At 42.7% G+C, this 16051-nt stretch overlaps 2 protein-coding genes across 2 annotated transcripts; both read right to left on the reverse strand.

Moving 5' to 3' along the window:
* Positions 1-1036: 1036 nt before the first annotated feature.
* Positions 1037-3873, reverse strand: LOC103982171 (uncharacterized). Its single transcript, XM_009399006.3, has 3 exons — positions 3126-3873; positions 2415-2762; positions 1037-2321 (listed from the first exon to the last, which is right to left on the reverse strand). The coding sequence occupies exons 1-3, from the start codon at positions 3579-3581 to the stop codon at positions 1698-1700; spliced, it is 1428 nt and encodes a 475-aa protein (XP_009397281.2). The 5' UTR covers positions 3582-3873; the 3' UTR covers positions 1037-1697.
* A 3548-nt stretch (positions 3874-7421) lies between these two features.
* LOC103982170 (alpha-1,4 glucan phosphorylase L isozyme, chloroplastic/amyloplastic) lies at positions 7422-15797 on the reverse strand. The gene is made up of 15 exons (XM_065147687.1): positions 15495-15797; positions 14106-14344; positions 13920-14021; positions 13528-13704; positions 13071-13346; positions 12105-12376; positions 11691-11808; positions 11101-11601; positions 10780-10932; positions 10030-10158; positions 9712-9948; positions 9376-9452; positions 8876-9062; positions 8597-8797; positions 7422-7882 (listed from the first exon to the last, which is right to left on the reverse strand). The coding sequence occupies exons 1-15, from the start codon at positions 15703-15705 to the stop codon at positions 7766-7768; spliced, it is 2997 nt and encodes a 998-aa protein (XP_065003759.1). The 5' UTR covers positions 15706-15797; the 3' UTR covers positions 7422-7765.
* Positions 15798-16051: the final 254 nt, after the last annotated feature.

The following is a 16051-nucleotide window of genomic DNA, read 5'->3' on the forward strand; positions in this document are numbered from 1 at the left end:
GACCATAAGACACGTTGCTCACGAGCAGTGTGGGGTCCAGTTCCCCGTTGCAGATTAGGGTGGGGGCCTTCTTGGTAGGAGATGTGCAGCTATTGGAATGAGCTTTTGTGCGTGTGTGTGTGTGTGTGTGTGTGTGTGAGAGAGAGAGAGAGAGAGAGGTCGGGTGGGTTAGAGTTGTTGAGTGGGCGCGAGCGGTCGATGTCAGTGAGCCTTCGGGAGACGAGCATCTCAAAGCCAAGGTGTCGTGCGTGTTCTATCACATCAGGCATCCAACAGGGACCCGCCACGGATCCCTCCCCAAAACCATCTCATCCTACGTGCCACTCTCACCAACCCGGACACTCGGAGCTCATCAAGCACCGCAGCCTGAGGGTGTCCTGCCGGTGACTCACAGGGCTTCTATTACTTCGTGTTGGCCATCGAGCGGTATGAGAGGCATGCAGGATGACGAGAGGTTCGTTCCGACGCAGATAGCGTCTGTGGTCAGTCAAAGCTCTACCAGCGTGCGTACGGCCATTCAATCGAATATGTCAAATTCGTACAGATATAAGATGAGTGATCCAATCATACGTCGAGGTGGAATACAATTACTTGTAATTACATTTGCATCGTAAGAAAATTATAGTGATTATTTAGCTAATGTAGACAATCCAACCTGATCAAGAACACTAGCAGGAAAGTAGGGGTTTGAAATCTCTACCATTAAAACCTTAGTCATGCCTGATTAATGATCTTTATGTTTGTGATGGTATACATCAAAATCCATGGATACACCTCTTCACAAGGAAGACGAAGATGAAAGACTCACTAATGCAGTTATCAAATGATCAAGAATACATACATACTTGCATACATACACACATATAAAACATTCAGTAAATCTATCTGCAATGTCTCAGCCAAAGAACTTCCCTTCGATCACTCATCAATGGTTTATCTCGCAACAGACTAGTAGTAGTAGTAGTAGTAGCAGCAGCAGCAGCAGTACAATTGTAAGTAATTGAGATAAATCAACAGACTTTGATCCATGGAATCAGACATGCAAAACATATAGCATCAGATAAAACAAAGAGTTTGGTCTACAGCCACTTCTTTAGCAAGATTAAGACTCAATATGGATGGAGTAGACTAGGAAAAGTTACATCCAAGTCCACTACCAATCCACAGTTACATCAATTAGCTCAACACATCCTGAACAACTAACTTGCAAACGATTAAACAAGCAAAACACATAGGAGAACTGAATTGGAGCCATCTCACCGGCGAACAATTCCCCAGCGAAGTTTTTCATGCACCAGAAAAAAAAAAAAAGTCGGCTTTTGATCAGGGAAGAAGTATCAACACTGACATGATCCTCTCCTTTCGGGAACAGAAGCAGCAACCTGTTAAAAAGATGAGAAGGAACAAACACTGTTCCCATTCCACTGCTGACAAACCGAAAAACACCAAACCAGTGAACCCTGCCTTCGCTTCGGAAGGATTCATCAAGGCCTGCAGGTCCAAGAGCACTGAACCACAATGCTCCAATATCAAAAAGCATCGAACCATTCTGGCACTATCTATAGGGGAAATAATCCTCCAGACCCCACAGAATTAGTCCCTAGAGATCTACATTTCATGGTCAGTCGGTCAGCGTAAACAAGCACGGTGCGGGAATAGACAATTCAATTCATATCAAATCTTATATGGTGTTAGCATTAGACTTCCACCCTCCACACGATGTTACCATCAGCGCCATCATGTGACTTCTCCAGTGCCGCGACCTTGGCCCGATGATTCCCAGCCACGGTGTTCTCCCCTCTTTCTCCCTGAGGTAGCTCACAGGCTTCGCTGATGGACCCACGTTTTATATCAGCCGGAGGGATAAAACAATCCATAGAGAGACCAGGAACATTAAAGGCAACCTCCTCGATGGTCCAAGCCTCCTCCATCCTGGTTTTCGTGTGGCTCATGGCCACTTCACCGAACCGAAAAAGAGTGACAACCGAGTGACCAGAGTGCGCAATCATCATGCCATCGACCGGACGATAATCGTCGATGAAGGAGTTGATGGAGGTTTCCCAGTAAGCAGCATCACCGCCGGCACTTGCTTGGATTCGAGTCAGATGTGAATCCTCAATATGGATGAGTAGTCCCGTTCTCTGGCTAAAGTATCCAAATAAGACATGCCTAATGACCTCGGCAGGTCCCTCGCTCCTTGCCCTGAGCGTCTGTGGATCCGCACATAGCTTGAGGATGAAGCAATCCTCCCCGTTGACCTTCTTCTCCCCAATGCATCGTGCATTGGCGAACATGCTAGCTGTGGTCAGCGGATCAAGACCCTATTTCGTATAGCAACACAGAACCATCTCGATCATCTATCATAGTCAAAGCAATCCATCAAACACAAGGTAAAATAGGGTCATCTTCTATACCTGAAGAGCCCGACGAAGGGGCCGGACAGGGCCCTTGGCGGCATGGGCACCGAGCCATGGTGTGTGGCGCCAAACTAGCTTCCCATTACAACCGGCACGGACCTTGCCGCCACCGGCTGCAAGCTCCACATACCACATGTCAGGTGCCATCTGCCAGAGGACGAAGCTACCGGACTCTGCATCCCTGGATGCATTCCTCTTCCTGACGATCTTGGTGGCCATCTCGAGCTCGGTTGCCACCATCCTTACCTTCCCCATTGCGTAAGCATTCCTGACGGAGCTCAGCAACTTCAGACCTCCTGATGCCGCTGTATACTGCTGAAGGATGTACTGCGCCGACGACGTCTCCTGCAACAACAAATCGAGAGGAGTTACTCACAAACCAAACCAAGGATCGATTGCAAACATGTAACCAATTGGAAACGAGATGCATTTATCACAGTGCATCATGAATTAATTGTCTATTGAATCTTTAAATAGGGAAAATTCGCATGAGTGAAAGATATTGCCACGAAATCCTATGAAGAAACAAGTTGATCAAAATGCACATCCGTTACATCAAACAGAGGCACAGTATTCTCGATAACCTAAGTAAAGTCTTGAAGATGAAGCCAATATCTTTGCCACACCATATAATTCGATGTTAAGGACAAACATAAATGATGGCAAGATATGATAATCCAGGGAAGGAAGAAGGATAGGAGCGCTCACGATGGGAGTGTCCTTGATACTAAGGTGAGGAAGCGGGTCGGTGGAGCAGACGTGGATGGGGGCGAGGGGCGCCGCCATGACCCCAAGAAGAAGCCGGAGGTCCGAAGGCCGGCACGAGGCGGCGGCGGAGGTGGATACGGATGGCGCCCGGGAGAGCTGTCCCTTCACCCACTGCCCCCACCCCCGCTCCTTGCGCGCCTCATCCCCCTCCCCCTCCCCCGAATCAGGGCCCTCCATCAGCGGCGCCAGGCTCCCGGATCTCGGCACCGCCGGTCCCCGCACCATCCCGCGCCGCCTCCACCGCCGCCGCGGCAGCAGCAGAAGCTCCACCACCGGCGACGGTCCCCGCCGGGGGCTCTCCGATCTCGACCTCGACCTCCCCCGCGCCCGCGCCGGCGTCAGCCCCCTCGCCACCTCCTCCCTCAGCGCCGAAAAGAACCCTTGCTTCTTCTCCATCCGGCCTTCACCCCCCGTCCAAAACCCTAAAAGAGGGAGAGAGATAGTAGAAGAAGACCACGAGGCGAACGGACTCTTCTAAGGGAGCGAAGACTCGGGCCAAACTCCACCAAGGAGCTACGAGTGTTTTGCGGCGTAGAGGTCGCACGAAGCCGCCAAGGAAGACAGGGAGGGACCAAGACGTGATTATTAATGCGACCAAGGAGTGGACTTGAAGACGGAGGAGAAGAAGAAGAAGAATGGGAAAGAGACGGAGCAGAGCGCGTGACTGCGGCTGTCCGAGGACGGAGGAAAAGGAAAGCGGAGGGAGGGATGGGAATGATAAGAAAAAAGAAGGGAGGGGGTTAACTGTAAAAAAGGAAGACGGCACAGAAGGACCGAAATAGAAAAAAGAAGAAATAGAGGAACCAAAACAGAATGTCGCCACCACTAGATGAGTAGCCCCTATAGATATGATGGGTCCCGTCGATACGCTCACTTCAGGTGGGGTTAACCGTGCCAACTCTCCATTCCGAATAATAGTCCCCAACATATTTTCCTATTTTCCTAAAAATAAAAAAATAAAGAGAGAATTAATATGCTTTTAGCAGCATCAAATTACTTAGGTGCGGATAATAAATACTAAGATATGGTCGACATTGTTTTTGTGTGTCATCGAAATGAGGAGATTTCATGAACTCAGCGAGTGAATATTCAGAAGACATTCCTCCGTGGGATCGGTGCATTGAGTCTCAGAACTATGTCGTCGGTCCAACAAAAGAAGTCTCGCTCACTGTTACGATGCTGTTTAAGCATCAGCGCGTGATGGAGACAATGGTTTGAGGCGAGGCATCGGCACGAGCTGAGTGCTTCCACCGGTGAAACTTCCTGTTGTTCTTGGCGTCTGATGACCGAGAAAACAGTGGGGGGCAATCGAGTAATGAATCACGATAGAGTTGCTTCGTGCAGAAAAGTGCTGCGTCGTCTCCACTCGGCACGGCTCGTGAAGGAAGAAGTTGTTAGAGACGGCAGCCAAGTGTTTTGCTCCTTCATGCGCAGCTTTACGTAGTTTAGATGCATTCTCTGCATGGAATGCGGAGATAGCTGTGTCTCAGTGGAATGTCTCGTTCTATCGTTCTCCCATCGACGTCACACGCAGCGATGGGTGCTCGACTGTCGTCGAAAGACGAAGATGAAGTCGTTGTTCGGACAGGCATGGCCAGCAATTGGTCCAAACTTTCGAGCCATTGATTGACCTTATTATGCCTGGTTTCAAGTGAGAGTAGCGCTCGGTGACATCAAGGACAAAGGAAGCAATGGAGCGTTCAGATGATGCTGTCACGAAGGCCAGCAGGCAGGTGAGATGGTGGCTCTCGGGGGGCATGTAGCTCTCTCTATCTACATCGGGTGAAAACTTAGTGGAGCCAACCAGAATGACATCCATCGCTTGCTCCATCTACAAACCATTTGGTGGTCCATTTGTACCAACAAGGGTGCAGTCAGCAAAAGGTCACCTCTTCCCTCGGCCATCACAAACCAATTCTATGTTTGCAGTGGCAGTGCAGGTTAATCAAATGACTCTTTGTTCCTAACTTCAATTCCTGAGAGAAATAGGGAGCTTGTGTTCATGCATTTACTCCTGTAGTGGTCCTTCAGAATGCATCAAAAAGCACAACTCTACGACAGCATAAAACCCGAGGAAACAACAAGCCATAATGGACAAGTTGCATAAGGGTTTTTGTGCTGCTTTCCAACTGGCTCCCTCCCTCACTTTAAAGCATGTACTTTACTTATCTCTCTCTCTCTCAGTGTCAACCTTCCAAGAACGAGTAATCCATGGATGGGGCCACAGCTAACCAAATTAGATCCAGCTTCAGCGGACGAGTAATCAAATCTCCCTCGATGATGATGATGATGATGATGATGATCGTCTCAGAGTCTCTGGTACATGAAGTTAAGATAGGAAGATCGACGTACATCAGAGGAGGGGAGAAGATAAGGCGTGCATGGCGTCGCTCACCGTGCTTGGACCAGCACGGCCTTCCTCCCTTTGCAGCACATGCACAGTTCACCCTGGTTGGTGGGGGAAACGGATCTGATTCCGACACCGTTCCAGCGTCACATGAGATCACTGTGCTCGCCCTTCCCCTCTCCTTTACCCTTGTACTGTTTTGCCGTCGGTTCCATCGACAGGAGGCTGTGCAGGGAAAGCAAAAGAACCCAAAGAGCATGGAGCGCAGGAGCTAGCATGACTGCGAGGACCGTAAGCTGCACGTCGCAGTCGTGTTACACCACTGTGTGCTTTTATGATGCTTGGAGTGGAAGCGTCACAAAGTTCTTCTACTTGGCTCTTCTGGAGTGTGGTGCAAGTAAGATCGTAGAAGGGATGTACTCCTGGTCGGGAAAAGGAAGAAGACGATGGAGTAATTTTGCCCATTCACGGTGGGTGAGTGAATCTCCAGCTCGAAGAGGTACCATTAATTGCCTGCGACCATATGCTTTTGTAGCGGAGCAACGAGCAGAAAGCCATCCGCAGAACAGGAGAGAGAGAGAGAGAGAGTCTTCGATTCATATCTCTCTCTCTCTCTCTATACAGATATCTAACGTGCCACGAATTCTTCCTTATCGTCGTATTATTTTCTTGAGTCGTTGCGGTTCATCGAGAGGAAATGATGAGTTCATAGACTTTTTATTCTTGTGAATCGATGGCGAATCTGCGTACAGATCCTTTTGCAGAAGTTTGCATCGGTAGAGGAGACTTCGCCATCGGTGTGCATGACGAGCATCTCCCCATCTTTTTGACAGTAAAGGGCATCGTCCTTAATCCTTTTTCTATCATCTCGAAACATTCCGCACACACCAAACCAGCCAAAGATTCCTCCTCTCCTCGCTTGGGCACAGCTCTGACCGATGGACAGAGCTCGGCAGCGAAGGACGCGTCAGTAATGGCGTCTTTCGTCGCGGTCAAACTTGTGTTCTCTCCAGCTGTCTGTCAGTGGTTGGTGGCGTCAGAGACGAACGTTTCCTCGCAGTGAGTCCCGATGCAAACTGGAGTGCCCTACCACCGTATGTGTATGTGTATGTGTATGTGTATGTGTATGTGTATGTGTATGTGCATGTGCATGTGCATGTGATTGTGACGTAGGAGTTGGAATTGGTGCAAGAAAGTGATCCGGATCACTACTCACTGCGTTCGATCGAATTGATTCCCATAGGGTTTGAACCTGACGCAGCCGTCTGATGGTCGAAGAACCAAGTCATTTGGAGTGCAAAAGAGGGCAGCCCGCCCAAGCCCAAGAAGTCTTGACTGCAGATGTGTAAGGCAGGCTGATGACCACCATTTATTTATTGGGAAGCCCCTCTATTCTCCTTACGAGATCTTCTCCTTAAGGAAGGCGACCGCGGAACCCTAACCCTAATAACTAGGTCAAAAGGTTACTTCCCGAGACCTTCAATATATACCAACAGTGGTATGTGTTTCTGTCGTTCAATATGGCTTTAATCGACATTCTAAAGTTGCCAACTTGGACGCAATATAACGCGAAAATAAACATGTAGATGGTTTTGAGGCATCGATACATGAACATTTATATGCTTCCCATTTCATTCCATTAATGTATAGAATTTTAGCTTTCTAAGAGAAACGTTAAGCTTCCATTTATCCAAAATGAAAATGCCGAACATCCGTGAAACAAAGAAAGCGGCGACTCCATCTGAAAAAAACAATTGAGTCGAAAGCTTCGATTCATCAAGAAATTGAAAGCACGTATTGCACAACGTAATCCACAACTTGTTGATGGCATCATAACCATCATGACAACCACTGGTTTCGCACATCGCAGCAACTGAAACAATATAATATGCGGCAAGAAGATTCATTCATTAATAGGATTAAACATAAAACAACGGCAGCAGGTAAGCAGAACCATAACCCCACTGCATTATACAAGGAACATTAATTATTGTCCACATGATCGATCGATCTACCGTGGACTAATGTCAACCCTCATTTTATTGCTTAGGTGATCTTGCTCGCTTTGGACGCCGCGGGCTACAGAATCACCTTTGACTACGTACGTATCCTCTCCGTGGGAACTGATACGTATGCCACCCTCTTGAAAAGACGATTGGGATGACGGTTGACCTCTACGTCAAGATAGTTATTGCAGCTTCACAACTAAAAAGAGCGGCAGAATGCAAGTCTTTCATGGCAAGACGACAGGCTTTATGTCCCAGATGTCCTTTGCATACTCATGAATTGTCCGATCGCTGCTAAATTTGTAGGAGCCAGCTGTGTTTAAGATTGACATTTTTGTCCATCTCTGTGAAAAACCAGTTCACAACTCTTCAGTAATAACATATATAAGGGTTGATAAGCTACGTTCTTACTTCATAACAACACCAATTTCTGTAAATGTTAAAGGTAGATTTTTGCACAAAAAACACAAAAAAAGGGGTTTCAGGTATGACTAAAACACTAAAATGCAATGCATATAAAAAATAGTATAATCCCCCAAAAGAGAGAGAGAGAGAGATAGGCATAATCCCCCAAGAGAAAAGCCAGGACAAAGAGGGGCTTAAATAGTGTTGTTTCGGACATTATTTTTCTCACAAGATAGGGTAAACTATCAAGGATGTGTGTCTTGAATTTTTGTATAGATACTAGCTTTGGATGAACATTTGTGAGAACATCAAGGTGGATGCTGGGTAAGGTGAAAAGTAGGAACAAGGAATGCCGATACAAGAGGCTCCATGGGACCACAGTAATAAAAGGCTCGAGTTTCTACAGGGGAGGAGCTTGGGAATTAAAAATTATGAAGGCTTGAACTGATAAGTTTTGACAGAATTACCATTGTGTTGGTGATCATGTACTATAGGTATTTATGCTGCTGGATATAAGTAATTCGTTCGGTCTTCATATATCATGTATTGTCACATTAGTACAGCAATTGGTGTGAACAATAGGATGTGCGACTGACATGCATATATATATTTATAAGAAATGTTGAAAAGTCTTTAAAACTAGTGATGCTTACCTTTTGGTCTTGATATGCCTCATCAACCTTCTCTTGGCACTCAAGGTAGCTGGGGAAATCCTTGCCAACAAGAAAATAATCTGCACGACCAAATCCTTCGTTCCCTTCCAAGGATCCCATCAACTCGTCATAATCACCAGGTCCAAAGACACCACTACAGACAAATTTCTTGACCTCTTCAAATCGTGGGTCTGGCACAAACTGTCCACAAACGGAAACAAGCAAGAATGTTCAACAAGTTGAATAGTATTGGTCCAGCTCTAGATGAAATATATTTACCTTTCCTTCTGCTCTTTCTGTTCTTAAATCAGCAATTTCATGTGCACGAGCACCAAAGAGAAAAAAGTTGTCTTCTCCGACTTCTTCTCTTATTTCAACATTGGCTCCGTCCAAGGTTCCAATCAGAATACAGCCATTCATTGCAAATTTCATATTGCTAGTTCCACTTGCTTCCATCCCGGCGGTACTATCCAGAAAAGATTAAGAGCATCTTGAGTTGAAGGAAATTCACAAACTATAGCATAGGTTACTAAATTATCTAACAATACCAAGAGATTTAGCTCCAAAATCAAACAACTCAACCGCTGGTCCTACTATCGCTTGCAACTATAAATGATACAAATGTGGCGTGTCCACATTCATAACCTTTGTTAAGAAATAGGCATAATAATTTATGATTGCTTGAAACTTTTCTCCCACTCATTTGTTAAAATCATATATCATAAAGTGAATTGGATTAATGCAAATCTTTGTCAAATTAAATGAAGGTTATAAATCACCTGATATGTTGAGATAATTCACTAGCCGGTATAAGCATCTCAGCAACACTGACATTATAATCGGGAATGAAAACAACCTGGACAAAGAAACAAAATTGTTACTGATCACGAATCCAGGATTTATTTTTCACCTGACCCTGGATTAGTAGATAAGAAGAAAATAACCAAACGAGAGATGTCAGAATCTCAAGCCAGGAAACTGACTTTTTATTTTTTTTCTTGAAGACATGAAATTATGGAGAAGAATGATTTTCCAGCTCCAAACAACTAAGCAGTAAGCAATAGATGAAAAATTGAATTCAGTTAGGATTAGAGATATCTATAGGCTAGATATACCTTCAGTAGATCTCCAATATCTGGATCATGATTTATTGTAGCCCCAACATCAGTGATAAACTTTACTATTCTCTTCGCCTGTACATATGTCGCAAAGGCTTTACCACCAAATATGCAGACCCTAGGAACAAAACTGGATATTCTGTCTTCTGCAGTCATTTCTTTCATTTTTTTGTAGCGGTAGACAATTCCTAGGATATTTAACAGTTGACGCTTATATTCATGGATCCGTTTTACCTGATAAAATATGATACAGCTAAGCCAATTAGAACTGGAAGAATTGCTAGCAGTTACAGAGATGTTGTATTCTGAACAAACCTGAATATCAAACATCGAATCTGGGCTGACAATATAGCCTGTTCTCTGTCTTATGAGTGAAACAACCTTCATTTTGTTGCTTTTTTTAGCAGCTCTCCACTCCGAATGGAGATCCTCATCGTCAGCAAACTGTCAGAAATTGTACTCATATGTCAGATAATGTAAAGAAAAATGAAAAATGATGGTTCAACAATATCTGCAGAATCCCCTGGACAAAGATTAATTGTTGGATGATTCACAACAACTAGAGCACCAATTCAAGACCAAAATCATAGCATCTGTGATGGTACAGTTCTGAACAGAGAGGAAGAAGAAAGTGTTCCCATCACAAATTGATGGAAAACGATGTATATATAAATATGCTTCAAAAATCTGAAAACTAAATATGAAACAAGAACAGAGAAAAAAGGGTTTGCAGAATCTGAGAAGCTAACTGAAGGAAATGAAACAGAATGTTGAAGAAATAACAAGCAGATAAAAGTTGAAACAAGTTACAGAAGGATTTAAAAGAATGTGGTGATTATGCAAATGTCTCTGTCAACAGCAAGTAAATTAGATGAGCATGGAAAGGATGATACAAACAAGAGTCATGGCTCCATGAAAAGGAGATATGTGAATTCCAGAAGCTAGAGACTAGTTATTTTCCCACCAGGCTCAAATTCAGAATAGATATCTGATGAGTACATATTAGTGAGCTGGCAAAATGTTTAGCAAAAGAAAGCCAAGTTTAATTAAGCCAGCTACAATTACCTTTCTAAGTTCTTCGAGTTTCTCAGTGTTCAGAACCCAATCATCCGTACCAATCCACTTAGTTAATATACTACTGAGTTCAGGATTGCAAAACCTAATCCAGCGGCGAGGAGTCACACCATTTGTTTTGTTTTGAAACTTTTCAGGCCATAACTGCAATAAAAATGACAATGCTCATTTATGTCATCAGTTGCATGTTCCATCCAAATAGACAAGCAATAGAAACAAGCAAAAACCAGCAAGTGTGATTGAGTTACCATAGTGGCATCAGCTGACTTGCAACAATAAAAAATATTGAAACAATAAACTTACAATATTTACCTTGTAGAAACTGTTGAAAACATCTTGTTTAACAATCTCACTATGAATTTCAGCAACCCCGTTCACCCCATGTCCGCCGACAACACAAAGATTAGCCATACGAATCATCTTAGGTAATTTTGGATTTGACTTCCAAAAGGATGGCTCTTCACCTTCAGAATCCTCTTCCTCTGGTTCAACTTCCTCAAACTCAGCTTTTTCATCCAGGAGCACACCAGAAGATTTTAGAGGTTTCCCTAGTGGTGCTTGTTTAGGTTTAATAGGGATGTCCTTTCGGGTTTCTTTCAAAGTTTTTTTCAGGGATTCTTTCGAAGTTCCCTGGGGGGTCTCTTTCAAAGTTGCTTCTGAAGTTTCTTTTGGGGTTTCTTCCTTTGGTTTATAAAACAATTTCTGAACAGATTCTGGAAAGTCAACATTGTCTAAGATCCTCATATCTTTCAATTTCTTCTCCAAAAGCACGAGATCTTCTTTTCCATTTTCTAAGATGATGAAGTTGATCAACTGTTTATATAGATGAACACAAATTATCAATGACCTCAAGCATGTAACAATAATGTTCATGTCTATTTAAATGAAAATTCAAACTATACCTCCTCATCTATCATTTCTATGATCTCAACATGTCGCGGAAGTAGCTTCTGCATCAGCTCCAAACTCCACTTCTCCAAAGCTTCAGGAAGAACTGTGTGGTTTGTATATGCCATGGTTCTGAAAGGGTAAAGTTAGCAATCACAGTACAGATGATATCAAGAGAGTGCAGCTCTATTAATATGCGCATGATAATGAAAGTAATATATATATATACATATATATAATGACATTTCTAACACCAACTATGCAATGACCCAACAAAACATGTAGTCCTATATATTTTTATATAATTATACTGCCAGTACTAGTATTTTTTTCTGCAAACAAAAATTAGGAAATAACTTTATGCCAACATTAAAGTATGTGTACAATGTGTAAATTGTAGATTTAGGAAATTTAAGACAGGAAAGTACCTCTGTGTAATTTTCCAAGCTTCATTCCAGGTCAAACCTTTCACATCAATCAGTATCCTCATTAACTCTGGAATGCAGAGTGTAGGGTGAGTATCATTCATTTGGACTGCAACTTTTGTAGGAAATTCTTTCCAATTAACAGAATTTCCAGATCTCCTCTCAAAACATGCAATGATATCTTGAAGAGAGGCTGAACAAAGTGTATACTGTTGTTTCAAACGAAGAATCTTTCCCTCCATAGACTCATCTCCAGGATACAATATATAGCATATCTGAAACAAACCCCGCATATCATAAATGTAAAGAGGGGAACATGGAAAGTAAATAGAACGTATGTTTCCCACTGATAAAGTTAATTTAATTTAACTATACTATTTTTGAACATAAAGTAAACAATGTAATCAACATAATGCAACCACAATCAGTAAGAATGAAAACTGTTCATTAGATTTCAACTAGAAGTTCAAATAAATACCATGTGTGGTGGATTTGAATAAGAAGTCCCTTGACATGATTTAGAGGGGAAAAGAAACTATGCCAGAAATATCTGGGACTTACGAAAATAAATGTTTTGCACATTAAGCAATCAACATACTAGTCCTTTAAAACCTTTTGGAGGTATACAGCAAAGACATGTGATTATAAGATTTCATCCCATCGAAGTAACATCATATTTCATGCTTCAAGGGTTAGAAGAACCCAGGGATAAAAGTTTAAAAACTAACTTTTCAGGAAAAAATATGTGAGAAATCCTTAACTACCAAAAATAACTGATCAAAGAAATTTTGATAAATTTTGAGGAAGTCTATACAAATTCAGATCCTGATTTAATTTATATATTCAATAAGTACTGTAATGATCTCCTAAAATTAAAAAAAAAAAAACTTCTGTGGGTGGTAATGCATAAAAGAGTGGCTACAGAGAAATCAACACAGTTCTTTCTTAATGCTTTGAAACAAAATAAACCTTTTCAGCATTTTGATGCGCCTCAGAAGCTTTGGCATGATGTCCGGCATTAAAAGCTGCCAAATCAAAATCTTCTGATGGTACTTTTGTTGACCAGAGGCGCAAGTTGATTGTGCTTTTAGTCTTGTACCCAGGTATTGGTACATCATAGGCAACGGCTTTTATATTCTCTCCACCAATCCAATGCTTCTTTCCATCTGAACCAATGATCACTTTGCCATAAAATTTCACAGGGTATGAGACATCGTTTCGTACAATTTCCCAGGGATTTCCCATCTACAACAAGAATATTTTATTTAGGAAAACCAATAAGCTTTTGTTATGCATCTAGTGTATAGAAATAAGGCTCCAACTTCAAATAACTATAGAATGATCTTACCTAGGTATTCCTGTAAACAGAGGAGAAAATAGAAACATAATGATGTACATAGGACTATAGAAGTTGCAAGAGACATACCTCAAGCCAATTTTCTGCAACTTCCTCCTGACCATCTTTTGTGATGTTCTGCTTAAACAAACCATACCTGTATCTTAGTCCATATCCCCAAGCTGGATAATTCAATGTTGCCAAGGAATCTAAAAAACATGAAGCTAGACGTCCTAGACCACCATTGCCAAGTGCAGCATCTGGTTCCTGCACACAATTATTGATCGCATTTTAGAAGTCCTGAGTGGCAGAAACATGAGAGGCATTTACCATCAAGCTTGCTTCCTTTAGAAGGACATCATCAAATACATCACAAAAATATTACGTGGCTCTGAACCAATATTATTAAGGTAATGGGAAACATGTGTAAGGTAATGGAGAAGTCATACACTATCTGTGATATGTAGTGAAATTTGTCTAACCTGCTCGGCAACATTCTCAAGATTGTGTCCAAGCTGTCTCAATGCATCTGCATAATGACCTGTTAGCTCTAGATTACCAATTGCATTTAACAGTGCTCGTCCCTACAGAAGTGGATCGATGAAAAAAATCAATAACATGAGAATGAAAGTTTGATTGTAGTGAATACTAGAAGTCAATTATCAAACCTGCAAAAATTCCATGGAGAGATAGTACGCCTGTTTCACATTCATCTTTTCATAGTACTCATAAGTGGCATTCCAGTTTATTAATAGTGCATCACGAACACTTTCTGCAGTAGCAATGTATGCCTTGGGAAGCTCAAAAAGTTCAGGAGAGAATGAGGGTGTGAATTCAGCATGATACTTGATACTTGATGCTATAGTGGAGGCGTTATATGCAGAATAGTTCAATGCACTTGCAACACCTAAAAGATAAAGTTCATTTAGTCCATATGATGTAGGAATAGAAAATAAAACAACACCCTCAAATATTACATTCAGCATTGAGGTGAAGCAACAAGAAGGCATAATTACATATCTAAACAAGGGAGCACCAGAAGCAGGTCGATTAAGATTCCAGAGAAATTCGGTGGAACGGATAGCATCAAAAATTTTAAAAGAAAGAGATTGGATCAAGATCAATATTGCCAAACTTGCTTTCCCACCTAAGATCACAAAAGATTCATAAACTCAAATCGTAGAGACAGATAATGTTGGATTAAGATTATATTTTTATTAAAATAAAAATAATGTTTTTATTTTCTGTTGCATTCTTTTTTTTTCTTTTTTCTTTTTTTTTCAAATTTAGGACAATAAATAAAAATAGTATACACTATGAACAGAACTCCAAAGTGAGAACCTCCTTGTTTCAGGTTAATCAGGTGAACTTACCATCCGGAAACTCTCGTAAACAGCTATACTCTAGCATTTACCTTCAAATTCGCTCTTATAGTTTGATCTCCTTTAATCTCTAAGACCGTCAAATACGACCCACGTAGCCAAGACTATGTCGAAAAATCATCTGAATCTTGTACCCTATGCCACTTCCTATCTGCTTTAATACTAGAGTCGTAACCACTAGCTCACAAACATTCAGTTCTACCAGTGTATGAATAAAGGGACTGCGTCGTGAGCTGGGTGATCATTATATGTTCCTCTGGATTGTTGTCTGATTGTGGTCAATGTCTTCGATCACTATGTGTATGGACTAGACCCACTTTCTCTTTTTACTTTATCTATGATCCCTTCTATCTTCCCCTTTCTCTCTTCTTTTCTGCTCTTTCCGACTGCTTCTTCGTACCGTCACTTTCAACAATATTCTTCGTCGGGTCGTCGGATGCAACCAAAGCCAAGCTCCAAAGATGAACTACATAACAAACAAGTATTTACCAAAACTCGTTACTCATTCGATGGAAGGTCTCAGTGGTCATTAACCAAGCCATAAAAAGGAACATTAAGCAGAAGTCTCATCTACATTTCGTGTTTTGCTCCAATGATTCACGCAAACGAAACACCAAACACAGATCGTCGACAATCCACAACGAGAGAGCAAATAGGACGGATCGAAAGTTTTACCGCCTTCCGCGACTGGATCCTTCACCTCCCGATCGCTGGCGACGCTCCTCACGGAGATCGATCTACGGGAGCGTCGCCGCCCCCTCCCGATCCCGCCGAAGAAGGGGGCCGGTACATAAACGATCGTCGATGACCGCAGTAGTGGCGACCCCGGGATGGTTCCGAGGTGGGAGTAGATCGCGGATCGAGACGGGAACGGGGACGACGACATCTAGTCCCAACGAGGCAAGCCCAACTCCCGAGAAGATGACCAACAGAGAAGACCGATAGTGCGTGACTGAGAGGAGGAAGAAGACATCCTCTTATCGCCTCGTTCTTTCTGTTATATAGTGAGAGCGGGAGCTGATGGATATTTTTTGGTGGTGTCACGAACGGTCACATTGAATCCGTGAGACTCGGTAAAACCGGCTACGGTTGCGCAGCGTCAGCGACGTGGAGCTGCCTCCGGTGAGAATAAGGTGCCACCTCACCCGATTTAACAGCAATAAATCAACGAAGATTACACGCGTCACGTCTCTCTTTAATGAAATAGTGAGATTTTCTAAAAAAATACTCAT

Source organism: Musa acuminata, chromosome BXJ3-4, assembly GCF_036884655.1.
Source record: "Musa acuminata AAA Group cultivar baxijiao chromosome BXJ3-4, Cavendish_Baxijiao_AAA, whole genome shotgun sequence".
Taxonomy (NCBI): Eukaryota; Viridiplantae; Streptophyta; class Magnoliopsida; order Zingiberales; family Musaceae; genus Musa; species Musa acuminata.